Below are 18,813 nucleotides of genomic sequence, written 5' to 3'. Positions count from 1 at the left end.
GGGGGAAACATTTCAAGGGTTTCCCTCTTTCTTCACGAGATGGGTCAGAATCGACCAGATGTTAAATCCAGAACTGGGGAGAGTGAAGAGTGGACCAGAGCCCAAAACAGCGTGATCAGCATCTCCCTCTGCCCCCAGGCTCGAGCCCCAAACCCATGCGGCGGCAAGGCCAAAACCTGGCCCCCACCCCAGGTCTGAGTCCCCGAGGCCGGGCCCGAGTTATTTTGCACAGCTTCGTTTCACACCTCCCAGCCTGGTGTTTTGCTGGTGTTTCTGCAGCGTGCCCTGCCGAGAAGCACATTTTAGCCATCTGGCACCGCAGCCTGAAAAGGAAAAAAAATGAGGACACAACACACACACACGCGCGCACACACACACACACACACACACACACACACACACACAGAGCCTGGGAGGTTTAGAGAGACAAAAACCTCGCTGGCAGTGGCTTTTGTTGGAAGTGTCTGAGCCAGCCCTGCAGAGCGAGAGGAGAGATTGCTGGAAGAGGCTGGCGGAGGGGAGGATAGTTTCACTAGGCAGGTTTGCATGTGTGCGTGTGCGTGTGTGCGTGCATGTGAGTGTGTGTGAGTGATCTGGTGGGGGGGTGGGGGGAGACTGTTGCAGGCAGGGGAGGCGTGACCTGCATGGAGAATGCCAGACAACTCCAGAGACACACTCGCACACTCACAAATCTCCGAACAAAGATAAGGCACGGAGCGCGGCGCGTTGGGAACCAGGCAGCCCTCCTCCCCAAAATCCCCCCCTTCCCCACCCCTCTCCTTGCAAACACATCGGGAGATACCCACGGGAGCGAGATGAGGTGAGTACCCAGCTGGGAAATGGGCACGGGGATCCGGGGTGGGCATTGTGTCTCCAGCCGACACTTCACTCGGGGGACTGCTGTCTGCATTGCATGACTTGATCCTCGCCGGAGCGGTGAATGTGTGCCAGAGACCCCTGAGACCCCTCGCCAGGTTGGCTGCCTGGCAAGGGAAGAGAGGAAGACTGCTGCCGTTCGTGATTTATTAGCACGGCATTCACTAGGCAGGACAGGAGGAGCATAAAGGGAGGCTTTACATATCGCGTGTTGCTGAAGTCGCTGGTCACTCGTGCCTTCGGGTAAGACTTTCCTGGCCTGGCAGAGAAGTTCAGTCTGCCCGTCCTCCTCCATAACACAGAAGGCAAAGCAAAGGCATGAATGGGCCAGGTCATCAGGAGCTCCATCCAAGCCAGTAAAGCAACACCCCTTTACCCCACCGAGGATACGGTCCCGCTCCCCCAAGAGAGACAGACTTTCCCTTTGCACATTTCTGTGGTTTCAGAGAAGCCGTCAGAAAATTGCATGCTAAGCCTCGCTTGAGCCGGGAGCAAATCGATCCAAATTCCGTCGCTCTCATTAACTTTCTCTGCTTGTAGCCAAAAGCCGGGGGAAGCGCGTCTGGTCCGGGGATCAGCCTCCCGGAAACCTAGTGCCGGGCTGTGAACACAGCACGGACAGGTTGCAAATAATCCCCAGAGAGAGTTTCAATTTCCTCACCGCGCGGCCGTGACGCGGAGCCCCTATTTTGCAAACATTTATGCATGCGCGTGGGGGTCACTCTATGGCCTTTAATGGCAAGTGCACAGACCTGTACAGGGAAAAGGCCTCCAGGCAGGGTTCAGGAAACAGAGCCTGGGTCTGACTTTCTGCATCCATCGGGCACTTTATCAGTTTGCAGAATGGAATAAAACAGTCTCAGCCTTGTTCATTTTGCCTTCCTGGTTCCCATCCACTGCCAGCAGGATCCGGGGTCAGGAGCAGACTCTGCCAGGCCATGCGCGTTTCCTGATTGCATTGATTCATGGTTTAGAAAGACTTTGATCCCATTTGACATTGTGTCCCATGAGGGTGGGAACCGGGTCACTCGGGTTGTTATTCCCCTCAGAGACACTAACTGCCTTCTAATTCAGGGCAACTCCAGTGGGAGTTAAGCACCTGAGTGCCATTCAGGGTCTGAGCCCCCAACTCCTTTGTGTGCCTCAGTTTGCCCATCTGTAAAATGGGTATGATGGGAAGAAAGGGAAAAAAACCCGCACACAAATGAAGAGAGGCAAATGACTAGTAATGAACCACAAACTCCTGCTGCACAGCAGATCCAATATGTCCCTTGTAGTGCCGCTATGTAGGGAGAAATCTGACTCATCGGTCCAGGTTGGGTGAGATGAGGGTCAGCAGCAGCAATAAATAACGATGCATGGCTGGGAGAGCTGTAGGATGCTTGCAGGAAGCCTATTCAGGAAGTCTCTTTATTGTCCTGGATCGCCTTCTGTCTATTCTGCTATTAAATGAAGATGTTTCCATCAAAGCGGCATGGATTAAGGGGAGGTGCTGCCCACGGCTAGAGGTTCCTCAGGGCACGGAGCAAAAATGTTGTGTTTCGATATGAAATATTTGTCTATGCTGCAATGTGTCTGGTACCTATTCTGTAAGAGACTGGACTCCTCGCTGCTCCCGTAGCAGCCCTGGGCCCGAGCCACCAGCCCGATGCTGGATGCTCCATCATCTGGAGGAAATCAAAACCTAATGGCATTAATGAGTGGGCCATGAGCTTCGGGATCTGATTGTATCCCATGATGGAGTCATTGCCACCTGCCTGAGAAGAAACCCGCTCTGAGTGAGGCAATCCTTTTTTTTTCAGTCCAAACCACCATGCCCTTTCCAAAGATGACCCCCCTTTAAAATGGGGCAAAGCCAGCTCTGGACCCAATCCCTCCAAACCTTGGGGTATCTGAGACCTACTTCAGACCCAAATTTTGCACCTAGGCCTTCCCTCCGTAACAGAGGACCGCCTTTGATCTCGCGGGGAAAGGAGATGCTGTCCTCGATGGGTTTCAGGGGGGAGGTTTGATCTCCGTGTGTCTTTTGCAGGTACCTTCTGGCCTGGTCCCTTTGTGCCTTCCTGCTCTGCAGCACAGATGCGGTCGATCTGACGGATATGTTTGGGGAGATCCAATCCCCTAACTTCCCAGATTCCTACCCCAGTGACTCTGAAGTGACTTGGAATATTTCAGTGCCGGACGGGTTTAGGATCAAACTGTACTTCATGCATTTTGACCTGGAATCCTCCTATCTCTGCGAATATGACTATCTGAAGGTAAGCCGCTTAACCTAAATGTAAACCCAGGCTACTGTGGGTTAAACTAAGAGGCTGAAAGGAGGCAGATGAGAGGGCTGTGTGTAGCGACAACGCGATGCAGGCAAGTTTTCTTTTCGTGCATTGGGCATGGAGGTGCTTTTGCTCAGCTGGTGAGTATCAGCGGATGGTTAGAGGAAAGAAGGAAAGGCCGTGCCTTGAACTGAACTCAGCAAAGCGGTGTGACAAGACCCAGATTCTCAAAAGCCCCCGCCACCGTATTAAGGCGCTTGCGTGCTGCGGACATCAAGGGGAGTCAGGAGCCTGTATGCCTTTGCAAACTTAGGTCAGAGAGCCAGATCCCACCCCGCCGTGATGTTCATGTAGACGGTTTGCTTGGAACCGTGCCGGCGTCGTAGCCGCTTGGAGCGGCAGTGCAATCAGGATGTCACGCGAGATGCAAGGACCACGGGTAAATACACCCTTCACCGGGAAGGGCCTTCCCACGCGCCTGCTAACTGAAGCTGTCCAGCTCTGCCTCACCATTTGGGAAGCCTCCCAGTTTGGAGGGGATCTCTTCATACAAAATGAAGTGAAGTTTGCAAGTCTGGATCGGTGCGTGGGTTTTCCCAAAGTTTGGTGGCTTTCCGACCCAAAAATGTTCTTCAATTCAGTAGGCAGACAAGGGTCTTTGGGTAAATCTGATACCTTTTATATCTGCTTCTTCAGCCTGACAATGGGTATTTATACGTGAAAGCTTGCAAAGAAGAATTTTTCCAGCTATTTGAATAGGTTTAATAAAAAATATCAGGTTTACCCAGAGACCCTTGTCTGCCTATGTCGTTCGGCCAACACGGCTACAGCCCACACCCCTGCAATTCAGTATAGAGACAAGGATCTGCTACTGAAGTTTGTACCCAAGATTCAAGGCCATCTCCTGACGTTACTGGAACAGGAGAGTAGGGCATTATGATTAATTCCCCCCATCCTCAAGCTGAAAGTTTTCTGGGGGCTATAACAGCCACAAGCGGAGCAAAGTTTCAGTTTCTCCTTTGATAGATCGCATCTCCAGCAGCATCAGGGTTTCCTACCCCCAGACCAAGACAAATGCAGCGCTGGTGCTTCAAAGCACCTGCAGCAAGATGGCAAGTGTCCCAACACCAAGGTCTCTCCTTCATCAACGCACCAAGCCTGCTTAATTTCTAGGTAGGGAAAGGTAGTCATTCCCATTCTCTGCTCCCCCTGGTAGACAGGCACATTTGACTCTGGGGTAGATTGTCGGTACAAATGAATTTGTCATAAGCCTCCAGTCAAATAGCAGCTCTAAAGCGGAGTTTCAGAGCCTGGCCCTGTCTATCATTTAGACTTTTGCTTTGGAAACAATCATACAAATACAAAACATTTGTATTCTTGGTTCCTGTTCCTGTGGCGGCTGCTTTAATTCCCTCATTATGCTGCCACGCTTTCCTCTGCTAACAGCTCTCGCTGCTATTCGGTTATTTTTTTCTGCTTTTCCTGGATCTTCTCCAAGTACAAAGATCGTGGACATATATACGTATATGTATACACACATCCACACCCCCCCCCTCCAAAACTGGAGAAAAAGCTTTACGGGAGAATTTCTTGGAAGCCCCCTCAACTCCAGGCATAATTCCCTCCCCCAGCCCCTGACATCCACAGCCCCCCTACTTTGTGTCACAAACATGCCTTTTCATTCACACTTGATGGTTTTTGGCATCCTTTGACAGCCCTTTATGCGGCTGGGTTTTCATGAGAAGCCTGGATTTTTCACAGGGATTTCAACCTCGGCTGTATAAATTTGCTCACAGCGTCTCAGCCAGGGAATGACATGCTTGCTGCAAAATGCCCAGAAGCGTCCATCTGGCCATTTGGACGATGACATGTAAACTATTCGGATTCGCTTAGTTGGAATAATTACGGAGGTCCAAGCTGGATGACCTGGATGGAAAAAACGAGGAGAGCAGCCAAGTGGACGTGTGAAGCGATGAGAGCTTCTTTCGTTGTTTCATGTCTCCAGCTTCTGCTGATCGCAGAGGACTTTTGGAAGGAAATGCAGGCTTTCAGGTGTAGCCTCAAACCCACTGAACCCAGCAGCAAGCTTTCTATTGACTTTTGCAGATTTTTGGATCACCGTCTAAGATCTCTGCCCCAGTAAAGGCATCTGCGCTCCTTCTGCGTGGCCCTCTGTAATGCAGAAGAAAGCCCTGTGTCGGGATAGACAGGAGCCAGTGGTGTGATGGGAGCCAGTCATTTCCCTCTCTTCATCTTCGTCGTCACCACTGAGATCTAGAGCAACGTTAGCCGGTTAGTCTGTACACGTGTAAAGAAGTGCTGTCGCTGAATTTAGAGCAAACGCCTAATCCTTTCTGAGCCGGTCAGGAACATATGTGCCAATCTCACCTGCAGACGTACTCCTCTGGAGTGAAGAATAGCTTCTCCAGGAGCGCTAAGTGCATTTCTCATTGCAAATGGCATTTATAAAAAGGAGTATTAAGAAGAATTTGTCTCTCCTAAGGAAGCGATAATGAGGAAGGAAGGTCCCCCGGACCAAGAGAGATGGAAAGCACCTCCTCTAGAAAGAGGGTGAATAGGACCAAAGTGAAACTCAGGAGGATGTGATGCCAAAAGATCTACACAGCTGAAAGCCAGGTTTAGCACAGCTCAGGTGAATAAATCTTGAGTTTATATTCCCCGTGGTGAGAGACAAGGGCACTTATTATCTGTAATAAATACAGTGATTAATACGCCAACCAAGAAGAAACTGTTCTCACCCCAAGGAAAAGGCAAAGCTGGACTGAGTATCGACACATGACGCCCCTTCATTTCACTGCAAAGTGTACAGCCAGCTCCCGGATCTGGTTTGGAAATCACAGCTTCAGGTCTTAGAGTCATAGAAAATTCAGGTTGGAAGAGTCCTCAGGAGGTCACATCTAGTGCAATCCCCTGCTCAAAGCAGGACCTGCCCCAGCTCCATCATCCCAGCCAAGGCTTCATCTACCCGGGCCTTAAAAACCCCCAAGAATGGAGACTCCTCCACCCCTTGGGGTCTTGACCCTGCAATTCATTGTGAAAGCCAGGGGCCTCTGGCCTGGGAGCCAGCCCCTGACAATTCAATGGCTGGGCTGTCCGAGTCCAGGCCTGACGCCCAGGAGTGGACGCACTGTCCGAGTCCAGGCCTGAGCCCAGGCAGCTTGTCAGCCCAAGTGGTTAAGGCACCCTAGGGACTGGGGGTGCAACCCCCATGGGAATGAGGTATCCAGTATCACAGCATCCTCTCTGGGTCCCAGTCTAATGTCCAGATGCCCGTGCACAGCTGAGCTGCCTGGGATCAGCCTGCAGGAAGAACCTGGAGCAAAGCTAAAACTCACACCTCTGAATGTGGATCAGAGCCCTTTTCCCATCTGTCCCTGTGCCCTGTAGACGTGGCTGACATGGAGCTTAGTCTGGTTGCTTCCTTATGATATTTAAGCATCCTCTTTGGCCAAGCTGGCCGCCTCACACTGCACCAAGTAAGGCAGTGTCACCACTTGTCCCTGGTGATGTTAAATCCTCCCTATTCCTAGCACTTGGCCCAGATTCAGGAAAGCACTTGAGGTCATGCTTAAGACCCGTGGACTTCAAGGACATCTCAGCAAGGTCTTATAAGCATCTTGCATTTGCTACTGCTGCACCAAGCCTTAGCAAAATGTGGATCAGGGAAGGGAGAGTCTCTTAGTCCTTGTCTACATTGGGATCAGCTCTTCTGGAACAAGTGCCCAGAGCTTTCCATGTAGATGCGGCTCTGGGCTGACTCCAACTTACTGCAGAAGGGTCTGTGCGCTCTGCAACAGCAGCTGAGTCCCTTTTCCCAGGTAGGCAGCCTTTCCTCGAATGTGCCTGCACAACCGGGCACAGTGAGCCTCAGAGCCCCTGAGCCTTCTCCCATAGCAATGCTAGCAGGTGGGGGAAAGGAGGCATGACCACCAGCAAAGCAGCAGCTGTTTAGTAAAGGACCTGGGGGGACAGGGGACAAGAAGCTGGACAGGAGCCAGCAGTGTGCCCTTGGTGCCAAGAAGGCGACCGGCATCCTGGGTGCATCGGTAGGAGCCTTCCCACCAGATTGAGGACAGTGATTCTTCCCCTCTATTCAGCACTGGGGAGGCCACATCTGGAGTCCTGTGTCCAGCTGTGGGCCCCCCACTGCAGAAAGGATGGGGACACATTGGAGAGAGTCCAGCGGAGGGCAATGGAAATGGTGGTGGGGCTGGGGGCCAGGACTGGTGAGGAGAGGCTGAGGGACCTGGGCTGATTGAGTCCGCAGAAGAGAAGACCGAGGGGGATTGAATAGCAGCCGTCACCTCCCTGCCGGGGGGCTGTGAAGAGGCTGGAGCTGGACTGGTCTCAGTGGGGGCAGACGACAGGACAAGGAGCAATGGGCTCAAGCTGCAGCAAGGGAGGTTTAGGTTGGAGATTAGGAAGAATTTTCTCCCTAGGAGGCTGGTGAAGCACTGGAGCAGGTCACCCAGAGAGGTGGTGGGATCTCCATCCATGGAGGTTTTGAAGCCCTGGATAGACAAAGCCTTGGCTGGGAAGATGTAGTTGGGGCTGGTCCTGCTCTGAGCAGGGGGCTGAACTAGTTGTGACCTCCTGAGCTCCCTTCAACCCTCAATTTCTATGACCCTATGAAAGCCAGGAGACTTCCCTTTCAAGACTAGGACCCATCCAGTGGCTGTGGGGTTTGCACTCAGAAATGCAGGCATGGGCCTGAACGCAGGAGATGCAGGGGAGCCAGAAAAGGAGCCAAGCAGTGGATGAGAGCTTTCCAGATAGTGAATGCCAGAAATGATGTGAGGTCAGGAAAGCTGCTGTCTCAGCGTTATTGTGAAAGGAGATTTGTGGCATAGTAACTGGGAGGTGATGGTGACAGTGCTGCAACTTCCTGAAAGCCAGTGGGATGGAGGGCTCCACATCACGTGCCATGTTGGGTGTTGATGCTCTAGGCTCCCCGGTTGGCATCTCTGCCCAATGGGACCTAGGAGGACCAAGGGCCAGGACCCTACTCTTGTGTTCCCACAGAGATGGACTGAAATGCCTGGAGATAGGCAGGACTGCAGAGGAGCTTCTGGGTTCCTCCCGTGCATGGGTTCAGGGCTGCAGATAAGATGCACCTTATGCCCGGCTGCTTCGGCAAGCAGCACGTTGCTCTCTGCAGAGCATCAGTGCTCATCCCCAGCCTGGGGCATGTTTCCACGGAGTTGTAAAATGTGGCCACGAAAAGGCAGCTGATGGCTGCGATGAGGCCACCACACTCCCCAGCACAATCTGCCCATCAGATGCCGGCTTGAGAATCACCGCTCTAGAGGCTTCATCGGCAACATCTGGTGCAGGTGTGTGACAGCGAGTCTGGGCTTGGCCCAAGGAGCAGCTGCTTGGGTCTTCTCAGTCCGGGCTAGGCTAAACAGACTGGCCTTGCAGGGCACAGCTGTAATGCACGTGTGTCCTCTGTGGATGAAGCCCGCAAGAAGTGTTGCGTGCATGAGCCAGTGGTTTGCAACAGCACCACATCTCACACCCTCTGCAAGTCTGGCCTGGGTGAGCACCTCTGATGGCCCAAAAACAAGGCTGGCTCACTAGGTCGGCAGCCCTGAGCTTTCCCACCAGCAGCCCTGCTTCCATTTGCAAAACCCACCTCCACACCTGACTTTCCGTCAAGCTCCCGACCACACTTGGGGTCACAACCCCTACGTGGGGACCCTTCCTTCGGGGTCTAGCCTGAGCAGATCGGCTCATCTGACCCGGAGCCAGGACGCTATCTGGAGGGTGCAACACCCGCTTCCAGAACTGATTTGGCTGTTGCAGCTGTCCTGGCAGGAGCAGGATGTTAATCCCGGCGCACTGGCCCATTTCTATATCAGGTAAATTGGTGCTGTCTCCATGCATCTTCCCTGAGGCGTGCACTGGATGCAGTGCCGTTTCCATGAAACGTCACAGCCAGGTTGTGTTGTGGGTGCCCTGTACACACACGCACGGAGACACACGCAGAGCGAGCCAGAAGGGGCATCTGCTCGCAAGACCCAAGAGGCATAAAACCTGCAGGCTGGGGCTAGGGGAAAGCCGTGTCCTCCTCCAGGAAGGGATCTGGGGCTCTTTATCTGCGGCGGTCTCCACCCTCTGAAACGCATGGAGCAGTGACAGGCCTCTGGCAGTAAAATAAACAGAGGGGTCATCCCCCCCTGGTTAATATGTGCCGGTTCTGCTGAGGACTGTATACTCTTTCATAGATCATTTACATCCAGCGAGCAGGCTAGTCATTAAATCCTGGCTGTTTGTTTGGAGTTTCTCCCTCTGGGGTCACAATGTCGACATTTTCACTAGAGAAGATGTGTCCCTAAGGGAAACATCAATCGCGGAGGAGAAGTTTACTGTAAAAATAACCCCAACTCAAGCCTCGTTTAAAAAATAGCAACATCCTCTCTCCCCCTCCCCACCGTGCATTAAACCCACCTAGAGAGTCGACAATTAAATGACGTTCGCTTCCACTTTGCCGGTCCTGTGCAATCACCGCCCCCCCCACCCCCTCCCTTCACTGCCTCGGCGCCATAGTCCACTGCCATTTATACCGATATCCATCAGAAAGAAAAGGAGTGTCCCTGGTGGGGTGACGCGAGGTCTCAATGGGCAAGCAGCGAAGCAAAGCGAGGCATCCCATATTCAAGGCCAAATGCCCCACTGGTGGCATCTTGGACCGGAGAGGATCCCGTTCGACGCTGCAAAGGGGAACGGCAAGTTTGCAAGATTTCGCCAGCTCCGCGTGAACTCTGCTCTCCCGGTTCAACCCCGAGAGCGGGAAATCGCACGAGGCAGGCCGTAACGAAATGCAGCCGTCACCCCCTCGCTCACCCTTCCAGGAATGCACTAATTGGACTGATGAGGGAGAAACACACCCCTCCTAATATATATCTAAATGGCTCATTAGGCAGAGAAATCCCAGCGCTGGCCTGAGGACCCTCTGGGAACATGCCATGGGAAGGAGAGACACGGCTAGCCCGGAGGGTGACATGAAATGCCTCCGCGGAGCTGCTGTGGCATTCGAGGTCGCTGCCACCTGATATCGGCCAACGCCGAGAGGATGTTGGAGCTCCCTGAAGGGTCACGGTAGTAGAAATGCAGGCCGAGCTGGGACATGACACCCAAGGCTCCTTGCTTTCAGGGAAAGAGCAGAATAAATGTGTCAAGTCACCTTCTGTGTTAGTACCAGGGCTGCCGAGCGAGGGTGCTTGGAAGTGAGGAGGGCCCTTGGGATCAAAGCCAATAGCTGCGGCTTATCTTCACTCTGAGTTTAAATTTGGGATACACCCCAGGCCCTATTGAAACATCCTTATTGGAGCAGTTTCCACTGGGAAATGCTGTCTCAACTAAACTGGAAATTTATCCCAGCGTGGCAGGGAGTGGGGCGCAGTTTTGTTTCGGAAAAACGTCAGCTAGAACACGCGGAGATGGACGAAACGGCCCCGGCTCCACACGTCGAAGTGGGAAGTTTCCATTTTCATTGTGAAAAGGCTTTTTTCGTTTCAACACCGGCTTGATTCCATGGGAACGTGTTAAAACCACAAAAGGTCCAAATCCAGCTGAAGTGTTTCAAATTTATGGAAACAAAACCTTTTGGTAGATCTGAAACTGGCTTCCCCCCCCCCCCCCCCCGAATTTTGTTTCATGAAACATTTCAAACATTTGGCTTTTTTGTCCAGATTTGGGGAGAAAAAAAACCTTGTTTTGTCAAAAACTTAGTATTTCTCCTGGGAAAGAAAGTCTGTTTTCCAGCAAGCTCTGATGTGCACAAGTTCAACAAGGACAAGTGCAAAGTCCTGCACTGAGGGGGGAGCGATCCCCTGCACCGGGGCAGGCTGGGGGGACGGGCTGGGCAGCAGCTCTGCAGAAAAGGACCTGGGGGGACAGGGGGCAAGAAGCTGGACAGGAGCCGGCAGTGTGTCCTTGGGGCCAGGAAGGCGACCGGCATCCCGGGCTGCACTGGCAGGAGCGGTGCCAGCACATCGAGGGCAGTGATTCTTCCCTCTATTCAGCACTGGGGAGGCCACATCTGGAGTCCTGTGTCCAGCTGTGGGCCCCCCACTGCAGAAAGGATGTGGACACGTTGGAGAGAGTCTAGTGGAGGGCAATGAAAATGTTTGTGGGGCTGGGGGCCAGGACTGGTGAGGAGAGGCTGAGGGAAATGGGCTGACTGAGTCTGCAGAAGAGAAGACCGAGGGGGATTGAATAGCAGCCGTCACCTCCCTGCAGGGGGGCTGCAAAGAGGCTGGAGCTGGACTGGTCTCAGTGGGGGAAGATGACAGAAGAAGCAATGGGCTCAAGCTGCAGCAAGGGAAGTTGAGGTTGGATATTAGGAAAAACTTTTTCACTAGGAGGGTAGTAAAGCAGTGGAACAGGTCACCCAGAGAGAGTGTTGAATCGCCATCCTTGGCAGTTTTTTAAGGCCCAACTTGACAAAAGCTGGGATGATGTAGTTGGGGCTGGTCCTGCTTGACACAGGGGGGCTGGACTAGATGTGACCTCCCGAGGTCCCTTCAACCCTCACTGTCTATGGTTTGATACATGGGGTGAGTGCAGATGCATGCGTGCATGCATTTTCTTCACGCATGCGTGTGTGTGCACGTGTCCAGAAGACTCGTTGAGTGGTGTTGACATTTCATTTCATGAATGCAGTGAGGCCTGTGCTGTCTTGTCCTTGCAGGAGGCAGTGCCCAGGTCTACATCCAATCTGCCAGATATTTTCAGGCAGCGGGCGGGTTTGAAGATCAGGGCAGAGCGCTGGAGAAGCATTGCAACAGGTCACTGCCTTGAGAGTCCCTGGCACAGTTAAGCTGCTGAGCTGTAGCCCGCTGTAGCAGAGGGAGCTTTTCCTGGGTGTCTTCAACCCCAGAGATGCTGTTTTCAGCCGGAACAGTGCAGTTGTGTGCAGTGACAGGTCTTCGTGCGCCGTTTGCATGTGGCCGAGGCAGACAGCACCGCAGGCGGGGAGCCGGTTACAACAATGTGCCGAGACACGTGCGTGGATGCTGTGCTGGTGCATCCGTGCCCTGGGCCTGGTTGTAGTTCCCTGGGATTACAGCTTTGCCCCACCTTTGTGCACTCATTTGTCACGGTGGAAATCTAGAGTGACTCGGGTCCAAAGACAGTCTCCTTTCTCCTTGAGCTCAGTGAGCCCTAGCTCATCAGAGCCGCTGCCTTTCCCTTAGGGGGTGGTCACTCCACTTACACCAACACACACATGTGCCACATTCACAATCCCTGCACACCAAGCAGACTCCATGCATACACTTGCATGCATGAGGGGATCACACTCACCGTCCCCTCACAGACCTCAAACGCCTACAGACACCTGGGCACTCATTCATGCCTGTACACCCCTTGTCACACTCCCAGACCCTTCACACACCTGAGCACACTCACATGGGTGTCAGGGCCTCTCACCCCATCATTTGGTTGGCGTGGACCCTCCCTGCCACACACTCGGCAACCTCCTGACACACATAGGTGTCAAGTGGACACATATCTTTTTCCAGGCCAAATCAGTTCCTAATTCACTTGGGCAAACCCCAAGGGTCAAGTTTCAAAATTCAGTTGAGCAGATCTCAATCGTTTAGCCTGTGTGGCTCTACCACCGGGCAAGTGTCCTTCCTCCCAGACCCACCAGTCTGGGGCTTTGGCTGCTCCCCAAATCCAAGCGGGCATCCTACGTGCAGGACCCAGGCCTGGAGGCCTCGGCGTTCAGCTCCCCTCTGTCTCCCTTGATCTTGGCCTAAAGGCAGAGACACTTTTTTAAAAAAAAACAGTAATATATTTCGTGTTCCAGGTCAAATCAGCCAAATCAATTCCAAATCATACTGACTGCGCAGGACTCAATCGTTCCAAAAACCATGTGGCCGAACTCAGTGGTTTTAAACACCACGTATGATGCTACAGCCTCCTTCGCGGGCTCTCTCCCTGGGACTTCAGATGCTCCCAAATCCATCGGCAGGCATCCTACATGCAGACCCATGCCCAGAGGTCTTGGGGTTAGGGTGCCCCCACTTGACCCGAGCCAAAAGGCCCTGGTATTCCCCCTACCAGGTATAGTTTGCTTTGGAGGTTTTTAAGGAAATTTTGTGTGTCCCAGGTCAAATCAGCCACATCAATTCCAAGTCCGGCAGTCATTCAAGAACCAGAGGTGGCCCCTGCCAGCGGCAAGCAGCCTGCACCCCCATCTGGGGCTCCAGATGCTTCCAAATCCTTTGGCAGCATCCCACGTAGAGGCCCAAATCCAGAGGCTTGGTGTTCAGATGCCCCCGAGTTTTGCTTGCCTTCAGCCCTATGGTCTCAGGAGCAAGCTAGGCAGGGGTCTCCCATTTCTATACAGTCAGTGTATAGCAGAGATCTTCCCACCAGAAGTGAAGGCGGGAGGTGAAGTATACGTTACCCCTTGCCAAAAAAAGGGCTAGGAAAACCACCTTAATGGTCATGGTATTTCAGGTACTTTTTTTTACTGTAAACATGTTATTAGAAAACAGATAATATCAAACAGATTTAAAAAAAGACCCAACTGAGGCCTCACAAAAGTATTTCGGGTACGTTGTTAGGTGGACATTGTCCCCAGAACAGTACAAGCCCTCTCTGCAGGCTGTAGGGACAGGGTGTATTGGAGCAGAGGCATGGGGGACTAGGGAGACCCAGCTGTGGCCCCCAAGCTAAAATAGAAGGCTTCAGCAGCTGGAAGAGGGGACGAGCAAGGGCATGACAAGAAGCGAGGCAGGCATTTTCTGAGCAAACAGCATTCCTCACCCCCCATCCCGCCTGGGGGAAAGCAGGGGGCTATTCGTATTCAAATCCCCTTGCAGAAATGCTGATGAGGGACAGTGGGCTGCAGCCGGGAGAGGTTGCAATGCACGGGCCAGTGTGAAAGGGGCAGCTGAGAGAGAAGATAAGCTGGTGACAGGAAACAGTAGCAATGGGCCTCTGTGGATTTACCCCCAAATTTCACATGTGAGGTCCCAGTCTGGTCTGGGCTACAGGAAATCATGCACCCCCCCTTCACTCACACACACGCACAGCTTTTCATCCTACTGTCCTTGAGAGGGTAAATCAAACCATTACTTCGAGGAAGCAGAAAAATGGGAGAGAGAGGCCAGCAGACATGAGCTCCCCGTTCTCCAAGGACCAAGGGCCAGGTTCGCACAGGACTGTCAGCAGTAAAAGATGCAGCCAGGCGCTTGGGGGAGGATTTTCAAGTGTGCAGAGGTGATTTTGAGCCTCTGAAATATCTCAGATGCCCTTAAAAACCCGGCATGATTTATTGGTCATCCCAAGGAATGTCTCGAAAGACTTCACCCAAGCCGTTGTCTAAAGTGAATTAAATAGCAATGCCCTGCTGAGACCCTCGGCTGCAAATTTTTCACCCACCTGCCAACAGAGGATTGCAATGAGTGACTGTTTCCAAAAGCACCTAAGTCCCACGTCTGGACATGACTCAGGAGCACTCCGTATTTTCAGTAGAGCCTGGCTTTCTCGAAGCCCTGCTCCTAAAGGACTTTATATTCCTATGGAAAGATTCCTGAAAGCCCAAGTGAGTTTTGAAAAAAGGGATTTAGACTTTTCAAGCATTCAGGAGGTGCTGTACAAAAAGGCATCCAAGAGTTAAGTCTCCAAGTCCCACTGTGAATAAGGGATTATCTCAGTTTTACAAAAGGGGAAAGAGGTGCGGCGGGATGAAGGGATTTGCCCTGGCAGATGTAGTAGGTCAGTAGCAGAGAGCACAAGAGTCACCTCTGCTTTGCTGTGAGGCTTTCATGGATCTGCCACTGCGGCTAGGCAGGGGCTCAACCAAGATCACTGCCTATGGGTGGTGTCTTAGGTGAGGGACAGAAATTACACCTGAACTGGTTTAAGTGATCAGAAACTGGTTGAAACCTGTAACAGAACAAAAGCTCAATGCACAGAAACCAGTTTCAAAATGGCCCAGACTGGAGGGGCTTTAATTCCCCCACCACACCCCAGGTCGGTGTACTGCCCACACCCCCTGCTCTCTGCTGGAGTGGGGTGTGGGGCACAGGGCACGGGTGGGCAACAGCATGTGAGGGACTGCCCCCCTCCAGGCAAACCCTGGCTGGGATCTGGGGTCTGAAGACTTTAATGCCCCTTCCCCAGCTCAGGGAAGCCCTGCATCATCAAGCCCTGCAGGACCAGCTGGGGAGGCGGGAGGTGTTGGCAAAGACCTGGCACAATCATGACATGTATGTGCTGGTGGTGGAGGAACGGGAGAGGGTTGCAAACAGCTTGAGCTGGTGTGACCAAAGGAATCAGAGAACTACACTGACATTATAAAGCAGAACCTGTAAAAGGTGGGGGACAGCAATACCTACGCAAGGACTTTCTGAAGGGATTACACAAGATGTGTGCAAGGCTTTCTCTTGTCTTTTTGGTTTCTTCCATTTCATTTTCAGTTAGACTACACGGCGTGCGCTCTCACTGTTTTACTGGGCTGTATCTTAGCTTCGGCAAAGGTCTGTGGTTGTTCTGTCCTGTGCTTGAGGCTGCAAACTGCTGTGTTCAATACACGCTCGCTTCAGAGAAAGGATTATTCTTGTTCAAGCTTTTACGAATTCAATGCCACTACATTTTTCCCCAATCCCCCACCTTAGTCTGGCAGTGGTTGCCCCCCTCCCCACCCCCTCTTGCTGGCTTGAGCCACTGCAAGCATGTGACTGCATTCCCTGAATCAGAAATGAAGGTCTGTTCATTTGCTAATCGGTTCAATCTCTGCAGTGTAGACTAACCTGCAAAGATTGAATCAATTCAGCCTCGGGCTTTTTGACAGTCTGTACTTAGCCTGACTGGCTCTGTACTGTCCTCTTGGAGCACCTGATGGGGTGAACTCAACTTCACAAAACTTTGTGCTCTGTATATATCTTATTCAGTCACCTGTTACATGCATCTCTACCCTGTACTTCATAAAAGAGTTAAAAATTAAGAGCTGGCATTTTCCATGGGGGAGGGGGCTTGAATCTAGCCAGGTGTGCCTTGAGTCTAAAAACACTGATATCCACTGGCCTTGTAGCTAATCTCATTTCCAGTATTCAACCTTGTTTGCCGTGCCATTTGTTTGCTAATTGGACCATGCCCAGCTGAGGCTGTAAAATCTGCCAGGTCGTTTAGCTTCGGTATCGCTTTCTGGTTCTCATGTGTTTGGGTCTCTGAGGGCCCTGCCACATCTTCAAAGTAAAGCTGGACAGAAACCACCTATAAAGTTATTACACATTTTCAAGCAGTAACTGGGCATGTTGCGCAGTAACCAAAATTACTGTGCGGTACAGGCACACATCTACACATGCACACCCTTACTGTGCAGTAAATATAGTGATTTACGCTGATTTGAGTGTAAATTTGATACCTGCATCATGCAGGTATCAAATTTACACCCATTTAGTTACTGTGCAGTAACGCACATATAGATGCCTTACTGTACAGTAACAATGTATGTGTGGGCTAACTTGGGGCTAACTTTAGTCCCAAGTCAGTCTGCAAACAGCATTAATGCACACATGTAGACGCTGGCTTATTTCTGTACATTTAAGCTGGCATTAATGCGCATGTAGACACTCCCAATTTGTAGCTGGTTGGCTCTTTTCATAGCTGGATGGAGATTTTCATGGCATGATCATTACGTTGCCCATGCAGCCGGATTTAATTTATTGCACAATTTACCAGTTACCTGTGTGATAACTACTTTGCACGTGTGGCCAGTCTCACTTTGCACGTGTGGCCGGCCTGCATGTCTTGCACAATTAACCAGTAAATTGCATGACGTATGTAATGCGTTGCAGGGGCCCAACACGGCAGGGAACATAACGCCAAAAACAAACTCCCAAAGTTCCTCAATGAAATGGGAAAAATAAAAGAGAGTGAGCAAAGAGAAATGCTTTTATTTAACCAAGTCTGAGTTCTGGTCTTGACTCTGCTGGTTGGAGCTCCCTTGGTATCATATTGCAGAAATCTCAGAACTGCAAGTCCCCCGGTTCTGAATCCACTCCTGACACAAAGAGCAGAGACTCAGCAGGTGCCCACACTATGGCAGGAGGCGGTGAGGGAACATTTCAGGGGCAAACTGGTTTGGTATCGACCAGCTGTGACCTTCACAGGCTCTCCTCCACAGGAGAACCAAGGCAGCTCACTTCTTCCTCTATGGGCACATCTACACACGTTCATTAATGCACCTTAGATACTGTGTGTTTTGTGTACTACTTCCTTATTAAAGGACTAACTAAATGCATGGTGCCTAAAGTTACCGAATGGTTTTTTCATGATGCTTACTGTGCATTAGCCTAATAACACTGTGCAGTAGGCTATTAGCGTGGTTTTTGCCATGATATGCTACTGCGCAGTGTAATTAGGCTAATGCGCAGTAAGCGCCTCGTGTAGATGCGCCTTATAGGTTCCATGTAAGTGATGTCCCTACACCCTTCACCTAAGGGTCACACTGCTCTCTGCTGCAAGGCTTGCTTCTGCCTGAAGAAAGTAAGATAAAAACAAGGGAGTAAGAAAAGAAATTCCTGCTGCGCAGGCCTCCTATGTGCCCAGGGACCATCCTGCTACTCAATCACGTGCAACCACAGCCTGAGATGTCCAGAAAGTCCACCCCCACCCAGTGCATACAAATACACACACACACCTGGGGGTGCGAACATACAGCAAGCGAAGCCCGTCCCCAACATTGCATCCCAAAACTGGAGGAATGGGTCACTCTACATAGCAGTGCGGGTGAGACAACCCAATGCCCGTGGCTCCAGGCGCCTACAAGTGGCGATGACGGTACAACCGCCCATAAAGCCACAGTGACGCCAGGAAAGAAGATGCAAAGCCTTCAGCTCCGGAGTGTGGCTGCCTAGGGGAGCAGCTTGAGGGACCACTTCTTTTTATCTTGCTGGGATCCTATGACCCCAGCTGACTTCCTACCCGTGGGGCAGGGGGCTGGACTCGATGATCTTCAGGGTCCCTTCCAGCCCTAATCGCCCTCTATTTCTCAGCAGGTGAGCAAGCACTGATGGCAACTTCTCCAGATGGAGATAACTAGCGCATGTTCACGTCCAGTCCTGATCACCGGATCTCCCTCCACTAAAATACCAGGGGGAGGTTTAAGGCAAGAAAATGAAAATAACCCGCTGGAAACTACTTTTCCTCCTGCTGAGAGACACAGAGTCTGTCCCAAATGGTTCCTAAGCACCAATAATTAAGACAACCTGTTGGAACAATTCAAGTAGCCGCATGATGGATGGGGCTTGTCTCTCTGCCCAAGTCGCAGCTCCAGGATCATGCTGGGCAATGGGGCATGCTACCAGTTGCAGAGCTGCCAGCTTGGGAAGCCTTCAAAGCTAGTTTGATCGTTATCCCTCAGAGGCAGCTTCTTAAGTGTCCACTTCCAGGCTGGGGCCTCAGCTGCATTCACTTATGCAAGAGAGCGGACGGGTTCCCTCCAGCACCCAAATTACTAGGCAAAGGGCTGTGGCTCGCATTAGACTAGCGCTTTGTGGTGGTCCCTCCTAAACTTAAAAGCGATTGAAGGAGTGGTGGTTTTGGAAAGGGTAGACTCTACCTTGCCACGATGCAGGAGGCTGGCCCAAATGACCTCACCGGGAAAGCTCTTCCAAACCAC

The 18,813-nt window shown here is 51.9% G+C and overlaps 1 protein-coding gene across 2 annotated transcripts in view; it reads left to right on the top strand.

Annotated features, from left to right (window-relative positions):
• Positions 1-479: 479 nt before the first annotated feature.
• The window catches only part of MASP1 (MBL associated serine protease 1), a 51,552-nt gene continuing 33,218 nt past the window's right edge, over positions 480-18,813 (top strand). Inside the window, exons 1-2 of one of the 2 annotated variants that reach the window (XM_090052677.1) lie at positions 480-820; positions 2,909-3,134. In XM_090052677.1, coding sequence (XP_089908803.1) covers positions 645-820; positions 2,909-3,134 — 402 coding nt within the window. In that variant the 5' untranslated portion in view covers positions 480-644. The remainder of the gene's footprint in view (positions 821-2,908; positions 3,135-18,813) is intronic. The other variant, XM_090052678.1, reaches the window with a different exon arrangement.

The sequence above is a fragment of the Crocodylus siamensis genome, chromosome 6 (assembly GCF_052110815.1).
Source record: "Crocodylus siamensis isolate JL-2025a chromosome 6, ASM5211081v1, whole genome shotgun sequence".
NCBI classification, from domain to species: domain Eukaryota; kingdom Metazoa; phylum Chordata; order Crocodylia; family Crocodylidae; genus Crocodylus; species Crocodylus siamensis.
Note: the sequence above shows the minus strand (reverse complement) of the source record. Positions and strands in the feature narration are given on the sequence as shown.